This window comes from Macrobrachium nipponense, chromosome 18, assembly GCF_015104395.2.
Source record: "Macrobrachium nipponense isolate FS-2020 chromosome 18, ASM1510439v2, whole genome shotgun sequence".
Lineage (NCBI taxonomy): Eukaryota > Metazoa > Arthropoda > Malacostraca > Decapoda > Palaemonidae > Macrobrachium > Macrobrachium nipponense.
Window position 1 is genome coordinate 29,367,189 of NC_087211.1, and position 27,391 is coordinate 29,394,579.

At 41.9% G+C, this 27,391-nt stretch overlaps 1 protein-coding gene across 1 annotated transcript in view; it reads right to left on the reverse strand.

The window, feature by feature from the left end:
- The window catches only part of LOC135196942 (ADP-ribosylation factor GTPase-activating protein 2-like), a 249,271-nt gene that overhangs the window by 216,580 nt on the left and 5,300 nt on the right, over window positions 1-27,391 (reverse strand). The window contains 3 exon segments of the mRNA XM_064223786.1: window positions 2,513-2,620; window positions 3,938-4,069; window positions 25,462-25,653. Of these exon segments, the coding sequence (XP_064079856.1) occupies window positions 2,513-2,620; window positions 3,938-4,069; window positions 25,462-25,653 (432 nt within the window).

Sequence of the window (27,391 nt, forward strand, 5' to 3'; positions counted from 1 at the left end):
CTTGGCCTAACACTGGCCTTTTCACTTGACTTCTCTACAAACACACGAAACGACATACTCAAATCCATAACAGATTTTGCCAAGAACTCAAATTTCTTGTCCATCTTGGAATCTAACAAGGAAATGGTGTTGGGATCGGAAACATGGGATACCTGGTCTGGAGTAATTGGTACTGAAGTTGGAGGACTATCAATGGGTGAAATATTCGATAAAAGTCGAGAAGATAGTAACAGTTTGTTTGCCTCTAAAGGCACGGGAGTTGTCTCTACTCTAGTTTTACTACCCACTCTAAGAGCTGCTTTCCTTTTTCTATCTTTGTCTTCCAACCTTGTTCATCTAAACTACGGCACTCATCACAAGTTAATTCCTTGCTACAGCACTGACCCCTACATTTAACACAATTGGAGAGCGGATCGTAACATAGTTTAGCTAATCTAGTTTTGTAGCCACTGCTGCAAAACCTAACTGAAGAAGAACTAGCATCAGACATCTTCGTAATAACTTGTTAATAACTAGGCAGCTAATTGATGAAGCAAAAAAAGCCAACCAAGAAATTGTACATCACCAAAAAGAAAAAATCCACAATGGCGACGAAAGTCGACTGCAACAACAAACCACCGGTGTTACCCCGTGGCCGGCAGTAAACGAATAGGAGAGTCTAAGCTCAGCAGTACCAGGTATTCCCGAAAGTGGGTGGGATCTGTATCACCTACACAAACAACGGCAGCGCTGCTACCGCTGCCAGGAATTTGAATTTTCGACTGCCAGGTAAGAAAGCGTACAGCTAATGTAATTGTTTGGGAAGTAACTTATGTGAAAATAAAAATACCATATACGTAATATATTTTCATACACATAATAAATATAGAAGCATGAACATTTATAAAATCAACACATTGATCGCTTAATTTGCACTCTTTATTTTCGGAAGAGCGGCAGACAGCGGCGGACAAGAACGAACATGAAAAAACATCCTCTTTGATAACGTGAAGGGCAGTTTCAAAAGCTACCTTTTGTATCATATTTATGTACAGAAATAAAAATACCCTATACATAATACATTTTCATACACATTTTAAACATGAGCATGAACATTTATAAATCAACACATCGATTGCTAAATTTGCACTTTTTTAACTATATTTTCGGAAGAGCGGCAGGGGGCGGCATAGAACAGCGTCATGGGCATATTAGTTTACCCTAATACCTATGTAATAACTCTCAATAAAAAATTCTAATATCATTTGCATAACCTTTATGGACTGAACGGTATTCCTACAAATGTATGTACCCATTACGACGTAACGGCGCTTGCGGAGCTCTAAACCGATAATTTTGCCGTAAAAATACGTACCTTAAAATACCTCATTTTTTAATTAATATTTTTGACGACGGCCGTAAATCCAATTTGATGCTAAGGGATTGTGCCGCTAACCACAGGGTGCCTGTATGTATGTATCATCGTAAGCCGGAACATTATAGAAAAATCCTAAGAAAACCTTACTTTCAATGCTTTGGGTGCATTGAAAACTATGTAAACTGCATTCTTATTGCATTTTTCATAAAAAAAACCCTCAAATATTGATTATTTTGCATTTTTGGTGTCATATTTCATCTGCCAGATCAGCGTTGTAGGCGTCGTAACCCTGGAGCATGAGTCGTAACCCTGGAAATAATTTCTGATGAATATAATTGAAAAGCGCCCTAACCTCAGAACGTCGTATATATAGTATATATACAGGCAGTCCCCGGCTTACGACGGGTTCAGCTTGCGACGTTCCAAGGTTACAATGCTTTTCAATTGTATTTATCGGAAATTATTTCCAGGTTTACGATGCATGTTCCAGGGTTACGGCACTTACAAAGCTGATATGGCAAAAGAAATATGACTCCAAAAATGCAAAATAATCAATATTTGAAGGTTTTTTTTTATGTAAAATGCAATAAGAATGCAGTTTAGTTTTTAATGCACCCAAGGCATTAAAAGTAAGGTTTTCTTAGGATTTTTTATGCTGTTCTGGCTTAAGACAATTTTCGGGATACAACGCGTCTCAAGAACGGAACCCCCATCGTAACCCGGGGACTGCCTGATGTATGTATGCATGTATGTATGTACGTGTATATATATACTATATATATATATATATATATATATATATAGTATATATATATATATATATAAAAGAATAATTCTCAATACCTTGCCAATGGAAAAAAAAATAGAAAACACCTGAAAACAAAAAAGCATATATTCAGCTGTGGCATTCTACAGACCTATTTCTGTAATCAGACAACACCCACACCACACACGAGGAATATAGTATGACATTTGAAAGAAGCCATTATATTCCATACCTAACAATGCACACAGGGAAAAAAACAGCGCTTTGCATATAAAGTGACAAAAGTGATTACAAACCAGGTACAAAAGCAGTATCATTCAATACTGTTTTAATCAAAACTCAAACAAGGTGCCAGCACAATGCTTTAAAACTTTTCCCTCAAGTGTCACCTTTTTATCAGCTTGAGAGGATGAGGATGATGTAGCAGCTGGAAGTATCCAATTGCTCAGTCCTACCATACTTGCCAATTTTAGAGCTTCATCGTAGTCTAACTCCATCTTCAGTGCAAAAAAAGAAGAGTTCTTTTCTAACTTGCAAGTAAATAATCTAGTAATGCTGAAGTATATAAGATAATGATGGGAAGAGCAAATTTAGCCACACTGCACTGTGTATATTCATATAAATATTCTCAATGTATTTGCAATACAAAAATTTATGAAAAAGCTGGTTTTCACTTCCTGATCAATAAGTTAATCCTGTACCACACATTATTGGAAAAAATGATTGATTCTTACAACAGAACAATCCAAGGTATGCAAACGTAAGCAAATCCTTCTGCTTTTAACTAAATACTATTCACTTTACAGCAATTGCAAAATGAACATCTACTAAGTGCCACATTCCCATCATCTTAATTAGTGGCTAATGGCACTTAATTAGAAAATTTTAAAGCAACTATGGAAGAGTTATAGTTTCAAAATATTATAGTTCTGTCTTTACCTGCAAAACTTTAGCAAAGCTGAAATGCAGCTTTAGTAAATAATAGTCCTCAAATCACCTGACACAACTGAACACAGGCAGAGTTTCTTCAACTCAATATACATGAAACTAAATTTCAGACTTTCTGATACTGTAACATCACTATCTTTTCTTGTTAGAACATAAAAGTACTTGGCTAACTGCATCTTAAATTAGTGTCCAACTCTAACAAAACATCTGCCCATCTCCACCACATTCATAGCATAAGCAGGGCTGTTTGAGTGTTAGTGAAAAGCATCAACCCTAGCTTGTAGCTTTGTAGAATTACACTGCTTGAAAAATCAACTTCACATAGCATATGAACAATTTTTTACCCTTTTGTGGTTTATGCTAAGAAAAATCTTGCTATGTACATAACACTTGTTTGAACACTCGTGGCATCCAAGAATGTAGTCTATACACCACAAGTTAAAAGTAAAAGCTTCTACAGGTACTTGCATAACCACACCTCTACGTAGCCATTGCTTATAAGTAATTCCAAATACTTCCCCAAGTAACTTAATATACATCCTCAAGTAACTGAGGAAACAGATTCCTCCACACACAGCTTATCTAAATTCAATGTTTATTACAAATCCATCAAGAAATATTTGAAAACATTCATGACAGTGGGTGAAAAAGTCTTATATTTCACTTGTATTTCCTGCCTACTCTGAGGTACACTTTTGGTTATTGTTCATCTTTTTAAGATTCTTGTCCGTCATTAGTAAGACCTCTCAATTTTCTCTCACTCATAATTCAAAGTGCTTTTCAATTTTTTCTTGATCCTTTTAAAACAAGAAAATAATGAATATGGAAGTTAAATATGGTACCAATAAATTACACAATAGCCTTACCCTAGTCCCATGAATCCTCATTGCCTGCTGAGACATTTGGCTAAGTTTTTCTCGATACAACTGGGCTGCTCTTGAGTTGTATTTCTGTTGGGCATCGGAAGTTGTACAGTTGTGCTGACGGAAGAAAGTTCTCTGAAGGAAAAAAAAAAATTTGTCATCACCATAGATACACTACTGCCATGAAAAGCAATATGACAAATTTTTGAATTGAAAATTAAAGGGAAGCTTTGTTCTAACCAAAGATGACAAAACCTAAAGTACAGGTAGTCCACGAGTTATGATGTTTCGAGTTGTGATATTTCCAAGTTACAATGGCAATAGTGTATGGTATGAAACATTGCCCCAAGAGGCTGGGATGCATGAATCTCTCACCCTGAACCTGTCCCTCATTCGCTCTCACCATCTACAGAGTAAAGTTGGGTCAGTTAATTTGTGATTTTTGCTACCTTTAAACTGTTTAAAATGCAAATTTGTAAAAGATCAACATGTCTTCCAACCACCCAAATTAATTTCCAGCTGATGGGTGTAATGAAGACGAGGTATTCCATCACTTTAAAGCAGAAAATGAAAAAGATCAACCAGCATGCCTTGGGAAAGGCAGTCACAGCCACTGCATGTGACAAACACCTATATCGCAGTCAACGCTATCCACCATCGTTAAGGACTAGAAACAGATAATGGACAATGTAAAGGCAATTACTGATCACATGGAAGGAGGACCAGATACAAAATCATAAGCCACTCAGCCTCTTGACCATTCAAACAAAAGCACGCCTGCTTTTCATGAACTTAAGAAAAACTATGATACCCACAACAAAGATTTTGTAGGAAGTCATGGATGATTTCAGCATTTCAAAACCCTCCATAATTTTCACACGGCAAGCGCCAACTAGGCTGCATCCAAGTTACGATATTTTCAAGTAACGATGGATCCATTGTTGTGGAAAAGATGGTTACAGACATCAAGCAAGAGTATCATCTCTTGGCAATATCAATTTTTCTGGACTTTGGAACTGCAGCAAAAACATATTTTTTTGTTATTTCATTATAGTATTTATTCATTATGGATAAATTTCTTGTGCATGCAGGAGACTAAGTGGAACTAGAAAGGTAGGGAATGGGTATAAGCTTTATTACAGTGTGTCATGAGAGGGAAGAAATGGGGTTGGAATTATAGTAAGTAACAAATGGAAGGAAACTGATTGATTTTTAGTTCTTACTGGCATCGCATGGCGAGATTATTGATGCTAAAATGGAAGGAAAAAGTGGAAGGAGTAAAAAGAGAAAATGATAGGCTTTTAAAGATTCGAATATGGGACAAAATAGTAAATATAATATACATTCCTCAGATGGGGTGCCAAGAGCAAGAAAGAATTATTTTGACAAGATTTTGAGGCTATCATCAGAATAGTGTGGGAGGAGGAGAAACTAATAATAGGAGCTGATATGAATGGCAGGGTGGGAAAGAGAAGAGATGGATATGAGGAGGTACACGGAGGCCATGGGTTTGGAATTAGAAATGAAGATGGGGATTTCATTGTGGTGATGGCTCTAAGTTTTGAATTGGCCAATATGAACACATGGTTTCAGAAGTTGGATAAGAATTTGATAACATATGAAAGTGGAAGAGTGCAAAGCCAAATATATTACATCCTGGTCAGAGGAGCCGAAAAATGCAGTGCGATGAACTGCAAAGTGATCTTAGGAGAAACGTGTTAAACAGCATAGGTTGGTGTTGATGGATTTGAAAATGAGAGGGAAGAAACCCAAAAAGATCTAGAAATGTTATTTTCATGATAAAATAAATTTTTGAACATACTCACCTGGTAGTTATATATATAGCTGACGTCAAGGACGTAAGCTATATATGTAACTACCAGGTGAGTTAGATGTTTGAAATTAAGATTTGGGAACAAAGGAGAAAAAGGGGGAGCAATTTAGGAGGACTGTGAGAATGATGGTTAGAAAGGGGGAACGTAGAAGTTGGACAGGGTAACAGCAGAAAATATCTAGGCAGAACGAGAGAAATATGTGTGAGGGGAAGCAGAGGAACTGGTGAGAAGAACCAGCGGATATGGAGTGTTGAGAGGAGAAAAGTGGTGGTGGAATGGAGAGGTGCAAGAATCAATTAAAAGAAAATCAAAAGCATTTAAGGACTTAAAAGTAAGGCATGCACATGGTTCAGAGAAGAGGAAAGAGATGCAAGGAGGGGGGGTAGATATGGGTATTGGAAGGGCAGCAGAGCAGTTGAATGAAATTCTAGGAACAAGAGAAGGAGAAAAGGATATCTATAAAATTTCAAACTTGAGGAAAAGGCAGACACAGGATTTGGGTAAATTGGGTGTCAGACAGGATAGAGATGGAAATATCCTGTACTATAAAGATGAAGACATTAAGAGGAGATGGAGAGAGTATTTTGAACTTTAAATACTGAAAATGCGAGAGGAGATGGGGGAGGCACAGAGGGAGATACAGGATAGAGAAGTAAAGACAGCATTGAAGAGATCCGGAATGAGGTGCTGTGGGAGTTGTTGTATACCAATGATCTGGTGATTACAGTGGGCCCCTGTATTCGTGGATTCACATATTTGCGGATTTCTCTCGGGAACATTTCTCTGCATTATTCGCGGAAAATTCACCTATTCATGGTATTTTTCTATGAGAAATATCTGGAAATTCCTGGTTATTTTTATCAATTTCATCATAAAATGCACTTTTTGTGATAATTGTGATAAAACTATTAAAAAAACCAAGTATAAAAATTTGTAGTGGGGTTTCTCAAGTTTTAACTAACAAAATGGGCAGTTTTGGGGTTCCAACTATTCGCAGATAACTTCAGGGGGTGGGGGGGTCTAGTACGCATCCCCGCAAATACGGGGGACCACTGTACTGCTGAAGATGAGGAGGACTACAGTGAAGGGTTGGAGAGTGGAAGGAGTCTTTAGAGGGGTGGCTTAAAGGTGAATGTGAAAAAACAAAGGCTTTGGTAAGCAGTAGAGAAGATAGAGAAAGAATAGAATACAAGATAGAAGAGGTTCAATTGTAACAGGCAGAAAATTTTAAATACCTAGGATCTACTTCAAGCCAAGAGGGAGGATGTGACACCAAAGTTAACAGTAGGATAAAAGTGGCGTGGGGGAAGTGGAGAGATGTAGGTGAAGTAGTATGTGATAAGAAAATGCCAATCAAGCTAAAAGTCAAGATCTGTAACACACTGATAAGACTAGTGTTAATGTGTGGACTGGAAACATAGGCTAGAAGAGAAGAGGCGTAAGGCTTGAGAGAACAGAGATGAGAATGCTGAGGTGGATTTTGAGAATATCGCTGCTTAAAAGATTGGAAAATGATGTGGAGGGCTAATGCGAAACCCTGGGCAACGAGACTTTTGTTCACCGAGTGGATAAATCTGTGTTTCGACCCGACAGTGAAGAAATTCTTTGAAGAGAAGAGCCTCCCACTGAAATGTCTGCTGTGGTTGGACAATGCCCCTGCTCACCCTCCTGGCCTCGAGGAAGATATGAGGCGTCCAGTGCTAAAACCCACACTTGCCACATATTTGAGAAATGCATTTTATCGTACATCTGGAATCCCCTTCGTTTCCTCTTTCGAATGGTGTGAGTGTATATTTTGATGAGAATATGGTTCAATTTTGCATTATAAAATCTGTACTTTTGTAAACTTCAGCATTTAATTTTGCTCATCACTTTTACAATCAATCATACAATCAATCAGTCAATGAAACTGTGCACAGTCTAATTTTTTTCATTATATATCTGCTAATTTTGTGAGTCACTTTTACAATCAATCATACAATCAATCAGTCAATGAAACTGTGCACAGTCTAATTTTTTTTTTATATATAATATCATATTTTTGGAGTCCTAAACATTCCAAAAATTCAAACCTGTAGAAAATATCTTGAAAAATAAAGTTATGGCCTTTTTAAATTTACAAATATGATATTGTAATGATACAATTAAGTTTGTTCATACTTACCTGGCAGATATATATATAGCTGTATTTTTCCGAATCCGACAGAAATTTAAACACTTACGACACACGCAGTGGGAGTCAGGTGGTTAGTACCCATTCCCGCCGCTGGGAGGCGGGTATCAGGAATCATTCCCATTTTCTATTCATAATTTTTATTTCCACTGTCTCCTGAGGGGAGGTGGGTGGGTACTTGATTATATATATCTGCCAGGTAAGTATGAACAAACTTAATTGTATCATTACAATATCATTTTGTTCATGAAACTTACCTGTCAGATATATATATAGCTGAATCCCACCTGGTGGGGGAGTAGACAGAATAAAGAGATTTTAGGAAACATATATATGCAGATAATTGATATCTTGATTCCTTACTGTTAGCATAGCTGACTTCGTGGTTACTGCCGCGGTAAGTCTGCTTGTGCTACTAGAGTGCCAGCGAGGTAGAGACCTATATAGCTGGTGCACTCCAGATGATCTGTCAACAGGGGCGAGACCACGACGTGACCTAGACCATATTGACCATACCATGAGGGCTAAGAAGTAAAATAAATATATATATAAAATATATATATCACCACCTGACCCACCTAGCCAAAGTTAAGGTGTGTTAACTAAGGCTTAAGAGTTAAGAAGTCACCGTTGTCGGCGACTCAACTACTAAATTAAGAGCTCTTCCTAACCATTTTCTACAGGATAGGATGAGTGGTACTTCTTGCCCCCAAGATTGTGTCTGCAGACACGTATGGCCCTAGCGAGCAGCAGATCTCATATGCCATCTTCACATCTCGCAGGGAGTGTGAATTGAACACAGAGTTGCTTCGCTAAAACATGGTACTCAGGATGTTGCTGAGTGCCATGCTCTGTTGAAATGCTTCCGAGGCCGCGCCCTCACCTCGTGAGCATTCAAATCAAAAGATTTCAAATCTTTGTGCAAACACAAAGAAGGAGCTTTTTTGAAAGACCTCCTTAACAATAAAAGCCAGGGTGTTCTTCGATATGGGCAAGTTCTGGTCTTTTCCGGAACACTGCAGATTGTCAGTACGACTTCGACTTTCTTGAGTTTATGTAGATAAAACTTGAGAGACCTGACAGGGCACAGGACTCTCTCTGGCTCCTGCCCACTAACTTGTGCCATCCTTGCTTCCAAGCTCCTGGCCCAAGGACAAAACGGGTTTCCATTCTTAGGCCATAACGAAAAGCTTAGAGAGCACACCGCCTTGTGTTCTCTAAAGCCAAACTTGTGACGATGGCTTAAAATCTCACTAACCCTCTTTGTCGTATCTAGGGTGGTTAGAAAAATGCCTTCCTGATCACATGCAAGAAGTTAACAGGTAGGAGATGTTCGAATGCTTTGACATCAAGAACTTCAGACTATGTCTAAGTTCCATATTGAAAGCTTCGATCTGGACATGCACAGTCAGTCCGTCTGTACTAACGTCAGGTGACCGACCAGTTGACCAGTCAGACGAATCAAGGACAGCAAGGCTGTACCCTGAAGACCATAAGGCACTATTCTTCGCTGAAGGATGAGTGTTTGGACTGCCTGGAGGGCGATTCAAGCTAAGCAAACCTTGGGGGGTGTATCAACGAACCCAACGTTGTTAGCGAATCAACTCCTGAGCCACTCCTGACTCGAGCTTCTGGTGCCAGGAGAAAGGAGCGAGGAGCAAAAAGGCGATTCAGTCCCGAAGGACGAATGCCTGACAGTCCAACCTGGTCTCATGTTAAACGATCATCGGGGGTGTATAAACGCAACCGACTTCGTCAACAAGAAACTCAGGGCTACTATATGTCTCCTGATCTCGCACGAGTGTCTGACTCCGAGAAAACAGGTGAGACAAAAAGTAGATGGTGAGCGAGTTTCGAGATTTCACAGAACTCAAAGATCGTGAAGGGCTTTGTTGTTTGACAGAAGCAAATCTCTGAGCCCAAAGGCCGTCAACAACATATTTGCGTATTCTTTAATAGTTGTGACTGCCAGCTTATCCCATTCTTCAAACGGAAAGGGAAGACTGCAATCTTATGCTGTCAACATCTCGATAGTCTGAACGTAGTCAGACTCAGAGCGGAGAGGTTATAGGTACCTTTCGTGTTAAAGGAGACCGACTCTCTCGAAAAGTCCTTGGAAGGACGTGACCTCTGTGAATCTAGGTCTTGAAGGCCAAACATGTGGCGATTAGCGTCATTGTCGCTCCCTGTGATGATATAAATCATCTTAGTACATTTCCTAATTTTTTTTTTTTTTTTTTTTTTTTTTTTTTTTTTTTTTTTTTTTGTGAGATTGAAAAAGGGGAAAGAGACTAAAACATCCATCCCCGTTCAATATCATAGGATGGCGTTTAATGTTACCGCTCCCGGATCGAGAGAAAAAGGGAGCAGAGAAGAAGAAGCCTCTTCGTCCTCAACCTAGCGAAGAGATGAATGAAAGGACGTCCCTAAAGTCTCCACAACTCTCAACATACTTCTAAAGAAAGATTCCACTCGGAAGTCAGTAGTTGCTGCCTTCGATCGAGACGATTCGAACGGACTTTTGCAATCCTGTAACGAACCTCTAGAGGATCGTTCCATTCTACGCCTGTTGTTATAATAGGCTCTTTCTCGTAAACCCGAACCGGGACCGAGAGAAGATACTTCCTAAGATATGAGAGAGCTGTGGAAGATCAGAGTTGATATGGACCATGGTTCCAAAAACTCGTTTCGAGGACTGGAGGGACGACTGAATTGCTTCCACTTCTTTCAGATTATGATCCAGGACATCTGAAACCCTCTCCAGATGTCCGGCAACTTCTTTCTATCACCTCAAGAGATACTTAACGCACCGAGAGATGTTCAGAATCATTCCTAGATCTTTAATAAAATTTCAGTTTCCCGGTAGGAAAAAACTGTAGAGGTCTGAATTGCAGTCTATTCAGGGAAACAAAACTTCTTTAGGAAAGGAAATGGTCCCCAGCAAGCTCATCCATTTCCCTCACACAGTATGTTTACTTCCCTAATAAGGCTGCGCTTTGCCTAAGCAAGAGAGCATATAATAGTGCAATGTTGTGGTAGACTCGTAGTCCTATACCGTGCGGTAACGAGCACCGAAAGGAGTAAGATATCTCTGTAGAACATATTAAGGCCAAACGAATGCAATGTTTATTCATTCATGTAAGGAATCCCTCAATTTTAGGCTAAAGTCCGTGATTGTAGGGCAGAGATACAGTTCGTCAGTCAATCCCGCAGGAGAGAGAGAGACGTAACTGCCAGCACAGAGATACGGTTAGTCAGTCAATCCCGCAGGAGAGAGAGACTTAACCTACAGCGCATGACAGCGAACGAGTTGGTACTGGCTCGTTTGACTGGAGGAGAGGAGTCAGAGGACAGTGACAGCAGCAGCTTACGATCGTCCGTCATCGTCGTCTCTTAACTTTATGCCTGGGTTGCCAGCTACCCTATTCTATGAAGAAAAAGGTTCGTTATTTTAGCATAAAGAGACTCTCAAGCTGGTATATTTAAGCGAAACAGAAAACGCTAAATATATAGATGCGTTTGTGTCGTCAGAACACTACCATACAACGGGTAAAAGATAAATCGGAAACTCCTGGAAGGCTGCAGGAGTAACGATTAAATGTCCTTAAAATGGACCATAGACCTCTCGGCTGCCATCCGAAGAGGTAACTACAGCAAGCGTATATGACTTGAACCAACCAGAAATAAAATAACGCAAGGCAAAATATGAAATTATATCACAATAAAGTTTGTTCATACTTACCTGGCAGACATATATATAGCTGAATTCGGAAATACAGCTACATACATATCTGACAGGCAAGTTTCATGAACAAAACTTAGGAGAATCGAAGCAGTCAGCTCAAGCTTCTTATGTTATTGGACATAAGCGTTCATTGACGTAGTCTACAAGTCTATTTCTTGTACAGTCTGCGAATGACGAATGAGAGCTCTTCCGAATCTTGTCAATAAGAGCTTATTCGCTTACGCAATATCAAGTTAATGAGATGTTTGTCAATGAGAACTAACCCATTTACGGGACAAAGAGATATTTTGTCAATGAGGGGATACCCACTTACTTGACAAAACGATAGTATATTGTCAATGGGGGAAAGTCACTGAATTGACAAAACGTAATCCAGGAAGTCGAGCATTTATTTTCCGATTCCCGTCTCAAACGAGGAAGGGGCAAGAATCCTGTTAAGAGACTGGGCTTACGTCAGGTATTACGACGATGTTCAATTCGGCAGCGTAGTCCCGACTAGGAACTAACAAAAATCTATCATCTGAAAAGCCCTTTCAGATGGGCTAAAAAGCTGGCAAAATTATCCTGGGAAGAGGAAGAAACTCTCCAACCAGCTTCCTCTCCCGTATCACAACTAATGCCTGCTAAAGCTTAAAATTTATTGGCAGTATGGCAAAGGCAGTCCTGTCTTGCGCTTTCCTGAAGAGCGTACTTTTGATGAGTGCCTTTGCAAGAATCCTACTGAACGTTGCCAGAGTCCTGACGTGCAGGACATCGAGCCTTTATAACCCGTAACTGCCTTATCGCAAAGTCTTGACTGCGGTAGTGGCAACTTAAATTTATTGGCAGAATGGCAAAAGCTTGCGGTAGAGCAAACGAGAACTTCCCTTTTCACGAAAACCCGATGTCTTTGCTGGGTTTCGAAGAAGTTGTCTGTTCACTTTAAGCTTACTCCGAAGCACTGCCTACTTCACATTCTTGCAGGTGAGGTAGAGGTATCATCGAAGGTAGAGGTAAAAATTCTTTAAGCCCAAATCTGAAACAGAGCTTGAAGAGTTCAACAGAAAACGTTCAGCCAGGCGAACACCACCTGGCGTGCGCTGGTGCACGCTCGGCGTCCACTGGAGCGCGCGCTTGGCTCCATGAGCGCGCTCGGCGCCATTGGAGCGCGCTCGGCGTCCACTGGCGCGCACGCTCGGCGTCCACTGGCGCGCGCTTGGTGTGCACCCGCGCGCCCCTGGCTTGGGCGTCCGGGCGTCCGCTCTCAAAAGCTTACTGCTACTATGACTTCTTTTACGTATTTCTCGGTGGAAAGACGGACACGAGTTCAGGCGACGTTCGCCTTCTTACTTCTTACTGAAACGCATAACGAGAGAGAGAGAGAGAGAGGACGTGAAGCGTCCTCTTCTATAAAGCTTCTATTTAGAGGGCGCGAGTCCATCCGAAAGCTCCAACCCCTGCGCGGGGAGGACGCTTCGGAGGACGAGAAGCAATCCTTCAGGATTCGTGCACGTGCACGCACTTAGGCAGTCTGGGATTTTCATCAGAAACTGCCGAAGGCACGCCAGATCGGTGGGGGTTCCTCGTAACCCTCCTTCGGCTTTGAATGCTCTCTCATGGTCTGGGATCAAGCAGAGGTCCCCGGCCTAGAGGCGAAACGAGGCGATCATGGACGCACCCTCCACTACACAAGGGGTATCACTGCACTTCTGCACTTCACTTTTACTCTCTAAAGCAAGCACTTTCGATTCTAAGTTACGAATCGAGGAGTATCAGAGAAAGGGCAATTTCTCTACAGACACTGCTTAGGGCCCGAAGGCAACACTGCAGGGTTAGGAGTAACATTACAGAAGTAGCACTTCACAGCAATGAAGGAGAGCGAGCACCTCTCGTAGACATATACATAGCCCGTAGGCCATACTACAGGGTTATGCAAAATAAAGTCTACAGGAAGGTTAGCAGGTTCACTACCCTGACTTTTGTTACGATTAATTGCGTACATACGAATCAGTCTTCCCTTAGGAATTAGCTGTTTTACTGATTAATTGCGTACATACGAATCATACGTCTTCCTTACGGAATAGACAAAGTCTCACACTCCTTACATGACAAATCTCAACAAAGAAGCAAGACCCATACCCCTCGTACATACAAGTGCGAATCTACCGAAGCTTACGGTAGCCCACACCTATCTTTGCAGACAACCCCGTCTGAAACTAGCCTAACTAGATTCAGATATTTTATGCAAAAATGAATCAAATTCAAATCAATTTAAGATAGCGTATGCCTAGCCACAAATCCAAGTGAATAAATCAAAAGACAATTAGGATACTTAGCGGCAATGAAGTTTCCAAAATCCTAAGACGGAGGTACTGAAAACAGGTGTTTTCAGCACCGGCGACAGAAAAATTATGAATAGAAAATGGGAATGATTCCTGATACCCGCCTCCCAGCGGCGGGAATGGGTACTAACCACCTGACTCCCACTGCGTGTGTCGTAAGTGTTTAAATTTCTGTCGGATTCGGAAAAATACAGCTATATATATATCTGACAGGTAAGTTTCATGAACAAATGTAAATTTAAAGGCCTTTTTTCTGTTTCTTAAAATGTGGTGAGTGTGGGTTTTAGCACTGGACACCTCATATCCTAGTGGAGTATTCTTTTATCAAGGTTCTTTATCTTCCGCCCAACACCAGCCCTCTCCTCCAGCCCATGGACCAGCAAGTGATATTGAACTTCAAGAAGCTGTATACGAAACATCTTTTCAAGAGATGTTTCGACATCACCGATACCACAAACCTTACCGTGTGTGAATTTTGGAAGGAGCATTTCGATATCGTGATATGCATCAGACTCATCAATCAAGCTTGGCAGGAGGTTTCGAGGCGAACCTTGAATTCTTCGTAGAGGAAACTCCGCCCTGATGGCGTATCTGCCCGAGACTTCGAGGGATTCAACGTTGGCAAAGCTGATGCAGATTCAGAAACAGTTGACGATCCTGAAACCATTTTGCAACCAGATCTTAATGAGATCGTTGCACTCGGCAAGTCCATGGGACTGGCGTCGATGAGGACGACATCAATGACTTTCTTGAGGAGCACCAAGAGGAGCTTACGACGGATGACCTGAAGGAGTTGGAGGCCATGCAATATAACGTCGTTCAAGAAGAGTTCTCTAGCAACAGCGAGGAGGAAGAGGACCCTATGACAACGGCAAAAATTAAGGATGCTCTAGCTGCTTTTCATAAAGTGCAATCATTTGTAGAAACGAGACACCCTGACAAGGCTTACACAGGTCGTATGCTTGCGCAGTTCGATGACGTTTGCCTGAGTCGTTTCAGGAACATTGTGAAAAGCAGGCAGAAGCAATCTTCCTGGGATAGTTATTTTTTAAAGAGGCCTTTAGTAGTAGTAAGCAAACAGGAAGATCCAAGTCATACGAAAAAGCAGAACGTTGAAAGTGGTGAAGAAATTGAAATTTTGTAAAAAAAAAAAAAAAAAAAAAAAAAAAAAAATGTCAAGTATAAAAAAGTAAAAAAATGTAAAAATCAAGAAAAAAAAAATAGAAATTTAATTTTAACTTTTTTTGTAAAGTTAAGTGTTAATGATTTTTGCCTTGTTAATGTTAATGTGTTTCCTAAAGTTTAGTGTTAATGTTTTCTGCCATTTTTTAATGTTTCATAAAGTTGAGTGTTCATGTTTTCTGCCATTTGTACTCCTCCTTTGTCGCCACTTTCAGAGATCGCCTCACTCAAAAGGTAAGGTTCCACATTTTACTACATATGTATGTACATGTATGTACAGTATTTCTTGTACCATGTACACTAATACACTTTATTTACAGGTAGAGTATAGGTTATGTTAGGTATTGAATGGTCCAAATTGTTGTATTTCATTGTTTATTGGTTAATTTAGCTTTATATTAAAATTTACTGTGGTGTTTTTGTAGGGCATGGAACGAATTAGGCAATTTACATGTAAAACGTGGTTTGAGATACAAAAAAATCAGGTTACGAAGGATGCTTCAGAACGGATAAATTTCGTATCCTGAGGCACTACTGTATGTATGTATGTATGTGTATGATATATATATATATATATATATATATATTATATATATATATATATATATATATATATATATATATATATAGATATATATATATATATATATATATATATATATCATACAGGCGGTCCCCGGGTTGACGGACGGGTCGGCTTACGACGTTCCGAGGTTACGACGCTTTTTCTTAAATATTAATTGAAAAATCCGCCCTGGGTTACGACGCTTGTTCCGAGGTTACGACGCTGACGCTTCCGACGCTCCGAGTTTACAACGCTTTTAAAAAACACAAACTATGATAAGAATCCTTTATAGTTTAGCACAGTTTCTCTTCTCTCTCTCTCTCTCTCTCTGTATTTTCTGATGAAAATAATCACTAATTAGTGTATTTGATGTTTATTTTCATGACTAAATACATTTCATAAAATATAAAATTAATCAGACTGCGATCATGAAGCCAACAAATACATATGTATTTTTTAGAATTCTTCTTCTGTTTTAATATTACATTACAATGTTTCATTATAGCTGTCAGTAACTCGGTATCTCCATAAAAATAATAATTCTCTCTCTCTCTCTTCTCTCTTCGTCTCTCTCTCTCTCTCTCTCTTCTCTCTCTCTCATCTCTCTCTCTCTCTCTCTCTCTACTACAAAGATGTATGTTTTTTTGTATGATAAAGAAATGATTTACTATTTTCAAATAATATTAATTTATACAGCAATAATATCAATTCAATAAAGAAAATACCATAGTGAATTAGTAAGATTTTAGCTTATATTTAAAAAATTATGGAAGAATGAAGGAAATCCCAGTCTTCTCTGTAACCTTTTCCTCAGATGCAGGTACTAAAACTGTCAGATATATCAAGTTCTGTGACAGCCCGAGGGGGAAGAGTTGGGGGAAGAGTTGGGGGAAGAGCTGCAGTGTTGCAATGACGTGGTCCTGAAATTTTCCCCCCCCCTCTCTCTCTCTCTCTCTCTCTCTCTCTCTCTCTCTCTCATTTACTGAGACTCGAGATTTTTTATGTACTTGTACTATTTGTTTTTAATACTTTCAAATAATAATAATAATAATAATAATAATAATAATAATAATATGTTTTGTTAAAAATAACTGCTGCTTCAGCACTATTAATCTTATAAGAGTCTCTCTATCTTTCTGATGACGGCTTTCTCGTTGTTGCTTAGACTGGCGAGCAACGCACCAAAGGGCATGGTAAAATTCGGTTGAGTCATTTGATTTATTATTGCTTATACAATTCTCTCTCTCTCTCTCTCTCTCTCTTTCTAACGCGACGTTTCCTCCTGATCGACAGGACATTATCAAGCGATAACTGCTGAGGGACTGAATTCCAGTGGCGAGTCCTTCTCCTTTTATCGTGGTGTTGCGAGCTCTCCAGTACGATCAGAGCACTTCTCCGGTAGGTCGAGTTTTTATTGGTTCCCGGGAAGGTGACTCATACGGCGGGCGTTGACTAGTCTTGCAGACCTTCTCAGGTAGGGGTATCACCGGGAGCCTCTTGATTGGCTTCTACCTGCGTGACGTCACCCCTGGTATTATTCTCATGGTCCGGTGTTCGTTCCATGCGCGCTGGTACTTTCGTTAGGGGAGAGGGGTGTGGTCCTCCTCACACACGTCGGTATCAGGAACGCTTCTTGGGTGGTATTGAGGGGAGCTTTTCTTCGAGGATGAGCAGCGCTTCTAGGAGACGCAGACGTCGTGGGTCAGGTGCTCTCCCGATGATTCTTAGTATTCCTGACGATGTCGTCTCTCGTGATGTTTCTGCGGTGTACTGCAAGGGCGTGCTGCCTAATGGCGCCCTCCTGGGCGTGGCAGGAAATCCTTTTTGACAGGCGCATCGTCGTCATGCCGATGTAAATCCCAGGGCATCCTTGGGCGGGGCATACGTATCGGTAGACGACGTTGGACTGCTTCAGGGGGTCTCCTGCCGGTGGGGAGGGGTTGTTCTTCATCAGGAGGTCTTTCGTACGCCGATTCTTGTAATAAATAATGAGGGACACTCTCTTTCCTTCCTCCATGGGGCGGACGTGTTCCTCTATTATTTTCTTCATGGCTGCTTCTTCTTCCTTGTATTGGTGGTGCATGAAGGCTTTATAGAAAAGTTTTGATATCCTCCGGGGGCGGAATGTTCCTTCTCTCTTCCTCCGTCATGTACCACTTGTCAAGGGCGGCTCGAGTTCTCGGTTTACGAGTTTGTTCGAGTACCCATTGTAATTAGCATCTGGGATGCTCGGTCGAGTTCGAGGTGTGTGCCTGCCACGTCGAACAGTGCGAGAGGGCCCTCCTTACGAAGGCCCTGACGGTGGTGGTCTTGAACCGCGCAGGACACTCGCTATCACCATTCAGACAAAGTCCGAGGTTCGTAGCTTTGGTGTAAACGGTCGTCGCCAACTTCTGATTCGTCTTCGTGACAAGGACGTCGAGGAAGGGGAGCCGATCGTTGCTGCTGTACTCGACAGTGAAGTTGAGTGCGCTGTTCTGCAGGAACTGCTGCCGAAGGGCTTCTACCTCATCCTCGCAGTCGGCTTGCACGAAGATGTCATCGATGTAGCGTGCGTATGTGCGGGGACATCTGTGTTGCGAGAAGACCCTTTCTTCCACTTCTCCCATGTAGAAGTTGGCGAAGAGGACTCCTAAGGGGGACCCCATCGCTACGCCGTCCTTCTGGCGGTACATCTGTCCTCGGTGGGTGGTGAAAGGGGCTCTCTTCGTACAGATATCCAGCAGGGTTCTTAAGGAGTCTTCTGGGATGTTAGGGGGTGGGGGCTCATATCGGGATTCCTATATACCCGCTCCATGATGATCCCTATCGTCTCGTCGACTGGGACGTTGGTGAATAGGGACTCAACGTCTAAGGACGCCATGGTTCCCGCACGGGGGAGTCGCGGATCTTCTCCAAAAATTCCACCGATGAGGTGAGGCAGTACCTGGAGGGGATATAGGGGGTCAGAATTTTATTAAGGCGTTTGGCCAGAGCGTAAGTCGGGGCGGGCGTTTGGCTGATGATCGGGCGTAGGGGGTTGCCTTCCTGTGGGTCTTCACGTTCCCGTAAAGGTAGCCGAGGCTGTAGTCACCTTGGATGGGCGGGAGGTGTGTGGCATTCGTAGCGGCATTCACGGCTGCGATGACCCGGTTGGCGTCGCGTTTGATGTCTTCCGTAGGGTTCTTCGTAAGTCTCTCGAATTTAGAGACATCAGACAAGATGGCGTCGAGTTTCTCGAAGTATTCGAGGTGTTGATGAGCACGAACGCGGCTGTCTTGTCTGCACGCCTTACGGTGATGTCTTCTTTCTTCTTCAGATCTGCGGCTGCTCCTTCATCTCTTTGGTGTATATACCGCTCGAGTATGACCCCCTGTCCGTAAGGGCCTCTGCTAGCAGAAGGGGTTGAAGGGCGTCCGTCGTTGTTAGGATCTTCTTTGCTTCCAACTGCTGAATCGAGTCGAGGAGCATCTCAATCTCCAGGCGTTTCTTGTGTTTCTTCGGTTTTGACATGAAGTGGCAGTTTAGTCCGAGGTTTAATATGTCATTTTGTTCAGGGGTGGGCTGGTATGGAGTGAGGTTGATATACCTCTGTGTCTTTTCTTGAATGCGTAGCTTACCGCCTTTGAGGGCGACAAGCTTGCGGGTTACGCCCCTAACCCGGTTACGCATGTCATCTTCGCTTAGGTAGGCAAGGCGCGCGTTAATATCTTCGTAGGTGGGAGGCTCGCGCTGGTCCTCCGCTCGGTCGTCTGGTTGGTGGTGGTGGCCTCTTGCAGGGGTGTCGTGTCTGGTATTGTCATCAGGATCAGGGCGGACAGCTTCAGCACGTATTTCCGCCCATTCTTCTCGCAGGCGGTGATGTTCCTCCTTCAGGGTCTTCATATCGGCAGTCTTCTCCCGTAGTTGCCGCTGTAGGAGGGACGTTCTGAAGTCCCTGGTCCTTTCTTCATTTCTTGCTGTGGGTCGTGCAGCCTGATGTTTGTATATTTCGGAAGGAGACCCTCTCGTAGACATGTTTTGTTAAAATAACTGCGGCTTCAGCACTATTAATCTTATAAAGAGTCTTCTCTATCTTTCTGATGACGGCTTTCTCGTTGTTGCTTAGACTGGCGAGCAACGCACCAAAGGGCATGGTAAAATTCGGTTGAGTCATTTGATTTATTATTGCTTATACAATTCTCTCTCTCTCTCTCTCTCTCTCTCTCTCTTTCTAACGTCAGGAATACTAAGATCATCGGGAGAGCACCTGACCCACGACGTCTGCGTCTCCTAGAAGCGCTGCTCATCCTCGAGAAAGAAAAGCCTCCCCTCAATACCACCCAAGAAGCGTTCCTGATACCGACGTGTGTGAGGAGGACCACACCCCTCTCCCCTAACGAAAGTACCAGCGCGCATGGAACGAACACCGGACATGAGAATAATACCAGGGGTGACGTCACGCAGGTAGAAGCCAATCAAGAGGCTCCCGGTGATACCCCCTACCTGAGAAGGTCTGCAAGACTAGTCAACGCCCGCCGTATGAGTCACCTTCCCGGGAACCAATAAAAACTCGACCTACCGGAGAAGTGCTCTGATCGTACTGGAGAGCTCGCAACACCACGATAAAAGGAGAAGGACTCGCCACTGGAATTCAGTCCCTCAGCAGTTATCGCTTGATAATGTCCTGTCGATCAGGAGGAAACGTCGCGTTAGAGAGAGAGAGAGAGAGAGAGAGAGAGAGAGAGAGAATTGTATAAGCAATAATAAATCAAATGACTCAACCGAATTTTACCATGCCCTTTGGTGCGTTGCTCGCCAGTCTAAGCAACAACGAGAAAGCCCGTCATCAGAAAGATAGAGAAGACTCTTTATAAGATTAATAGTGCTGAAGCAGCAGTTATTTTTAACAAAACATGTCTACGAGAGGGTCTCCTTCCGAAATATACAAACATCAGGCTGCACGACCCCACAGCAAGAAATGAAGAAAGGACCAGGGACTTCAGAACGTCCCTCCTACAGCGGCAACTACGGGAGAAGACTGCCGATATGAAGACCCTGAAGGAGGAACATCACCGCCTGCGAGAAGAATGGGCGGAAATACGTGCTGAAGCTGTCCGCCCTGATCCTGATGACAATACCAGACACGACACCTCTGCAAGAGACCACCACCACCAAACAGAGACCGAGCGGAGGACCAGCGCGAGCCTCCCCACCTACGAAGATATTAACGCGCGCCTTGCCTACCTAAGCGAAGATGACATGCGTAACCGGGTTAGGGGCGTAACCCGCAAGCTTGTCGCCCTCAACGGCGGTAAGCTACGCATTCAAGAAAAGACACAGAGGTATATCAACCTCACTCCATACCAGCCCACCCCTGAACAAAATGACATATTAAACCTCGGACTAAACTGCCACTTCATGTCAAAACCGAAGAAACACGAGAAACGCCTGGAGATTGAGATGCTCCTCGACTCGATTCAGCAGTTGGAAGCAAAGAAGATCCTAACAACGACGGACGCCCTTCAACCCCTTCTGCTAGCAGAGGCCCTTACGGACAGGGGGTCATACTCGAGCGGTATCTACACCAAAGAGATGAAGGAGGCAGCCGCAGATCTGAAGAAGAAAGAAGACATCACCGTAAGGCGTGCAGACCAAGACAGCCGCGTTCGTGCTCATCAGCACCTCGGAATACTTCGAGAAACTCGACGCCATCTTGTCTGATGTCTCTAAATTCGAGAGACTTACGAAGAACCCTACGGAAGACATCAAACGCGACGCCAACCGGGTCATCGCAGCCGTGAATGCCGCTACGAATGCCACACACCTCCCGCCCATCCAAGGTGACTACAGCCTCGGCTACCTTTACGGGAACGTGAAGACCCACAAGGAAGGCAACCCCCTACGCCCGATCATCAGCCAAACGCCCCCCCGCCCCGACTTACGCTCTGGCCAAACGCCTTAATAAAATTCTGACCCCCTATATCCCCTCCAGGTAACTGCCTCACCTCATCGTGGAATTTTTGGAGAAGATCCGCGACTCCCCCGGTGCGGGGAACCATGGCGTCCTTAGACGTTGAGTCCCTATTCACCAACGTCCCAGTCGACGAGACGATAGGGATCATCATGGAGCGGGATATAGGAATCCCGATATGAGACCCCCTAACATCCCAGAAGACTCCTTAAGAACCCTGCTGGATATCTGTACGAAGAGAGCCCCTTTCACCACCCACCGAGGACAGATGTACCGCCAGAAGGACGGCGTAGCGATGGGGTCCCCCTTAGGAGTCCTCTTCGCCAACTTCTACATGGGAGAAGTGGAAGAAAGGGTCTTCTCGCAACACAGATTTGTTCCCGCACATACGCACGCTACATCGATGACATCTTCGTGCAAGCCGACTGCGAGGATGAGGTAGAAGCCCTTCGGCAGCAGTTCCTGCAGAACAGCGCACTCAACTTCACTGTCGAGTACAGCAGCAACGATCGGCTCCCCTTCCTCGACGTCCTTGTCACGAAGACGAATCAGAAGTTGGCGACGACCGTTTACACCAAGCTACGAACCTCGGACTTTGTCTGAATGGTGATAGCGAGTGTCCTGCGCGGTTCAAGACCACCACCGTCAGGGCCTTCGTAAGGAGGGCCCTCTCGCACTGTTCGACGTGGCAGGACACACACCTCGAACTCGACCGAGCATCCCAGATGCTAATTAACAATGGGTACTCGAACAAACTCGTAAACCAGAGAAACTCGAGCCGCCCTTGACAAGTGGTACATGACGGAGGAAGAGAGAAGGAACATTCCGCCCCCGAGGATATCAAACTTTTCTATAAAGCCTTCATGCACCACCAATACAAGGAAGAAGCAGCAGCCATGAAGAAAATAATAGAGGAACACGTCCGCCCCATGGAGGAAGGAAAGAGAGTGTCCCTCATTATTTATTACAAGAATCGGCGTACGAAAGACCTCCTGATGAAGAAACAACCCCTCCCCACCGGCAGGAGACCCCCTGAAGCAGTCCAACGTCGTCTACCGATACGTATGCCCCCCCCGCCCAAGGATGCCCTGGGATTTACATCGCATGAACGACGATGCGCCTGTCAAAAAGGTATTTCCTTGGCCACGCCCAGGAGGGCGCCATTAGGCAGCACGCCCTTGCAGTACACCGCAGAAACATCACGAGAGACGACATCGTCAGGAATACTAAGATCATCGGGAGAGCACCTGACCCACGACGTCTGCGTCTCCTAGAAGCGCTGCTCATCCTCGAAGAAAAGCCTCCCCTCAATACCACCCAAGAAGCGTTCCTGATACCGACGTGTGTGAGGAGGACCACACCCCTCTCCCCTAACGAAAGTACCAGCGCGCATGGAACGAACACCGGACATGAGAATAATACAGGGGTGACGTCACGCAGGTAGAAAGCCAATCAAGAGGCTCCCGGTGATACCCCCTACCTGAGAAGGTCTGCAAGACTAGTCAACGCCCGCCGTATGAGTCACCTTCCCGGGAACCAATAAAACTCGACCTACCGGAGAAGTGCTCTGATCGTACTGGAGAGCTCGCAACACACGATAAAAGGAGAAGGACTCGCCACTGGAATTCAGTCCCTCAGCAGTTATCGCTTGATAATGTCCTGTCGATCAGGAGGAAACGTCGCGTTAGAAGAGAAGAGAGGAAGAAGAAGAGAAGGATGTGAGACGAGAGAGAGAGAGAGAGAGAGATGAGAGAGAGAGAGAATTGTATAAGCAATAATAAATCAAATGACTCAACGAATTTTACCATGCCCTTTGGTGCGTTGCTCGCCAGTACTAAGCAACAACGAGAAAGCGTCATCAGAAAGATAGAGAAGACTCTTTATAAGATTAATAGTGCTGAAGCAGCAGTTATTTTTAACAAAACATGTCTACGAGAGGGTCTCCTTCCGAAATAATAATAATAATAATAATAATAATAATAATAATAATAATAATAATAACTGTAATTACAAAATTCATATGTGATAGTATTTAAAGAAAATACAATACGTACTAATCTATCCATGTCACTTTTAATTAAGGTTAACTCTCTCTCTCTCTCTCTCTCATCTCTCTCTCATCTCTCTCTCTCCTGGCTCTCTCTCTCTCTCTCTCTCTCTCTCTCTCTTTTGCCACACAAGATAATAATGTGTCATTGTGGTAACTCAATCCCTCTCTTTCGCTGGAAGCGTTATAAGTATTTTTTGAGAGAACAGAGAGAGATAAACACACTCTCTCTCTCTCTCTCTCTCTCTTTTACCGAGATGAAAGAATTTTTATGGTACTAGTATGTAAAATGTTTATTGATAATTTCAGTTATTTAATAATAATAATAATAATAATAAAACTTTAATTACAAAATTCATAATGGTCGTATTTTAAAGAGATGAAAATGACCTTTTCCATTTCACTTGTAAGGATAATTCCTCTTTCTTACTGAGAAGAGAGAATTTTTATGGTAGATGCATGTGTTTATTATATTTTTCAAATAATAATAATAATAATAATAATGATAATAATAATAATAATAGAAGTAGTAATAATACGATAAACTAATTTCAAAACAAAATTCTTCCCTTTGTCTTTTTCTGTATCAATTTCCCTAACTCAACTCGAGTGACACTCGGAGCTTAATGCCATACAATGGGCAACGAATTTAATGGTTTTATGTAATTCTCTCTCTCTCTCTCGCTCTCTCTTATGAGATGAGATCATTTTCATGGACATGTATGTAATAAGTTTATCATTAATATTTTCCAATAATAATACTTATTAACTGTAAGTACAAAATTCATATCTGAGTATTTTAAATACAATTAATCATTTCCATTTCTCTCTTTTAAATACTGTGAGGACAATCTCTCTCTCTCTCTCTCAATCTCTCTCTCGTTCTCTCTCTCCTCTTTCCTCTCTCTTCTCTCTCTCGCTCTCTCTCTCTCTCTCTCTCTCTCTCTCTCTCCACAAGATACTTGTCATACATTTGGTGTTTCTATTTCTCTTTTATCTCTCGCTCTCAGCAGTAAAGAATTTGATAGACAGACAAACATAATTGCACAGTCCTCTCTTCTCTTCTCTGGAGAAATATATGTGTTTATGGGAGGGGGAAAAAGTTGCCTACAGACTCATTTCAATCTATTGAAACCGTAAGGAGTTATTTTTTCTCTCTCTCTCTCTCTCTTGTATTTTAATGAAAATATACAGGTAATTTGTGAATACACAGTGTTGCACATGAAAAAGTAAATTAGTGATAATTTTAGAGATAAGCCCTAAAGAAAAATTGCAAATTAGTAGGAAATTTTCCCTGTGGACATGTTTTCAAGAACGTCGTTCCGGCTTACGACGATTTTCGGGTTACGACGCGTCTTAAGAACGGAACCCCCGTCGTAAAACCCGGGGACCGCCTGTATATATATATATATATATATATATATATATATATATATATATATATATATATATATATATATATATATATATAATATATATTATATATATATATATATATATCTATATATATATATATTATTATATATATATATATATATTATATATTATATATATAATTCAGCACGACTTTGTCATTCAGTTTTTAATAATTCAGCACAAGGTCAATATGAAAGATACTGAATAACTGAAATTCTTTTGTATTATTTTAGGATTTTCATCAAAATACATTGAGGCTAATTTGTCATACTTTACCCTAAAAAGCACAATACCAATACAAGAATATTTACCGCATTGGTGTTGCCACCAAGCTGCATATTGCGAAGCTGTAGCCATGTCCAGTTTGTATCAAGTTGAGTTGAGCGAACAAACGTTAGGTGAACGCCTAAACTACGATGGACAGCCGAACAGTCAATGCAGATGAATACTCCATATGTTAGAGAGGCCCAAGTTGGATTTTTGGCATTGCAATCAAAACAAACCTGAAACAAAATATGCAAATATCATTAAAAATCCAGTACTACATAATAACTACTCAACCTTCAAACTAAATCATAGCATTGGTCGACACAATAATGGAAGATTCTGAAGCAGGTAATACCCACTATTACCAAATGTCATCAATATACTGAAGTAGGTAGCACTTCTACTGTCTTCACATAACTTTTATGAACATTATGATAAAATAGCATATTTTTTAAAGTAATTTGTATTTTGGCTGATATACACACCTAAGTTTTTTACATTACAATATGGATACAAATGCAAGCTAGAATAGCCATTAAAAACATACTGACAAGGTTGTTAACAATCAACGGGCAGGGCAGGGCATTCCACCTCACATTTCGGGCCAAGTACCAGATGAAAGGGGTGGCTGAGGTGGGTCTTTATATTATAAACTTCAGGTTTGTATATTATGGAAAATACAAATTACTTTTAAAATTTACTATTCGTTCCTACATGAATACAACTTTTGTTCTTTACTCTAGGAGACTTTACATTGGTGGAAGGACCAAGAGAGGAGCAGAGAAAGGAACCCAGCACTCCTGGCATGATGTACATATGGGATGTGCAGTAGCCAGACTTCTGGATCACCAAGTAATGGATTTGTATGCGATTGCTTGACGAGGCTCGAAAATCCATAAAAACGTCAAAGACAACCTGGCCAGGCTGTAGTAACGAACAGGTTTGTATTGTTTTTGCCTTTCTCCCCTTGTCATGAGGAAGGGTGAAACAAGAATAAACTTACAACTTTGAGCATACCATTCAAAAAATTGAAGCTTCGTCAACATAATGATATATGAAAGCCCCATACGAACTGAAATAAGCATGTGAGCTCTTCGTAAAATTTGTTTTCAAGGCAGTTTTGAAATCCAATATGGCGGTAATCGAGTGACTGGCCATTCTAACCACAGACAATCCACCATCTTTCTCAGCCTTCCCAGCACTCATTTGAACAATGTTAGTGTTTATATGTAACGTTTATTGATCTTACTCAAGATTGCAGTTGTAATCAGCACAATAAAACAACATTTTGTTGCCTATATTAAGTGAAAGTATGAAACTTTATTCCTGGGGTTATGGTTTGAACTAAATTCATTTTTACCTTGTAATCTGTGGTTTTATCCTTACTGCCATCACAACTGAAACTCCACAGTGCTTATTTGATTGTAATTATACACATTTTGGTCTTAATTCACTCCAAATTGCACTTACACCACGTTCTTGTTCCTGGTTCCTAAGCACTCACTCCACAAACACAGTTACGAGCGGCAAACAACTACACTGTTTATGAGGTGCAAAGCTTTATTCCCTTGCTTACTTTAATCTTTATTTAGTTTAACTTTACTTAGTTACTTCAAAATGTTTATGTAATTCATGTCTACTATTATCCCTTTTTTTGCAACCAAATTAACCCCGAAAAATTACAAATATTTCTTATGTACTTACGAGCAGATAACGCAATGAAAAATGACTCATCATTGCCAATCTGGTGGAGCTTCACACATACGCCGATGCATTTACAAACTGTTTCCCTGAGCTCTAGTTGTCATAGTAATGCAGTAATGATAAAATATGCTAATTTCACTTATTTCCCCGGTTTTGTGTAAGTCTCATACCCAGTTTGGAGGGTAAACATACCAATTGACAACACTGATGAACAATTGAAGAGAGCAAAACACCGCAAAGAATGCCGTAGTTCCCTTGGATAAGTAGTGG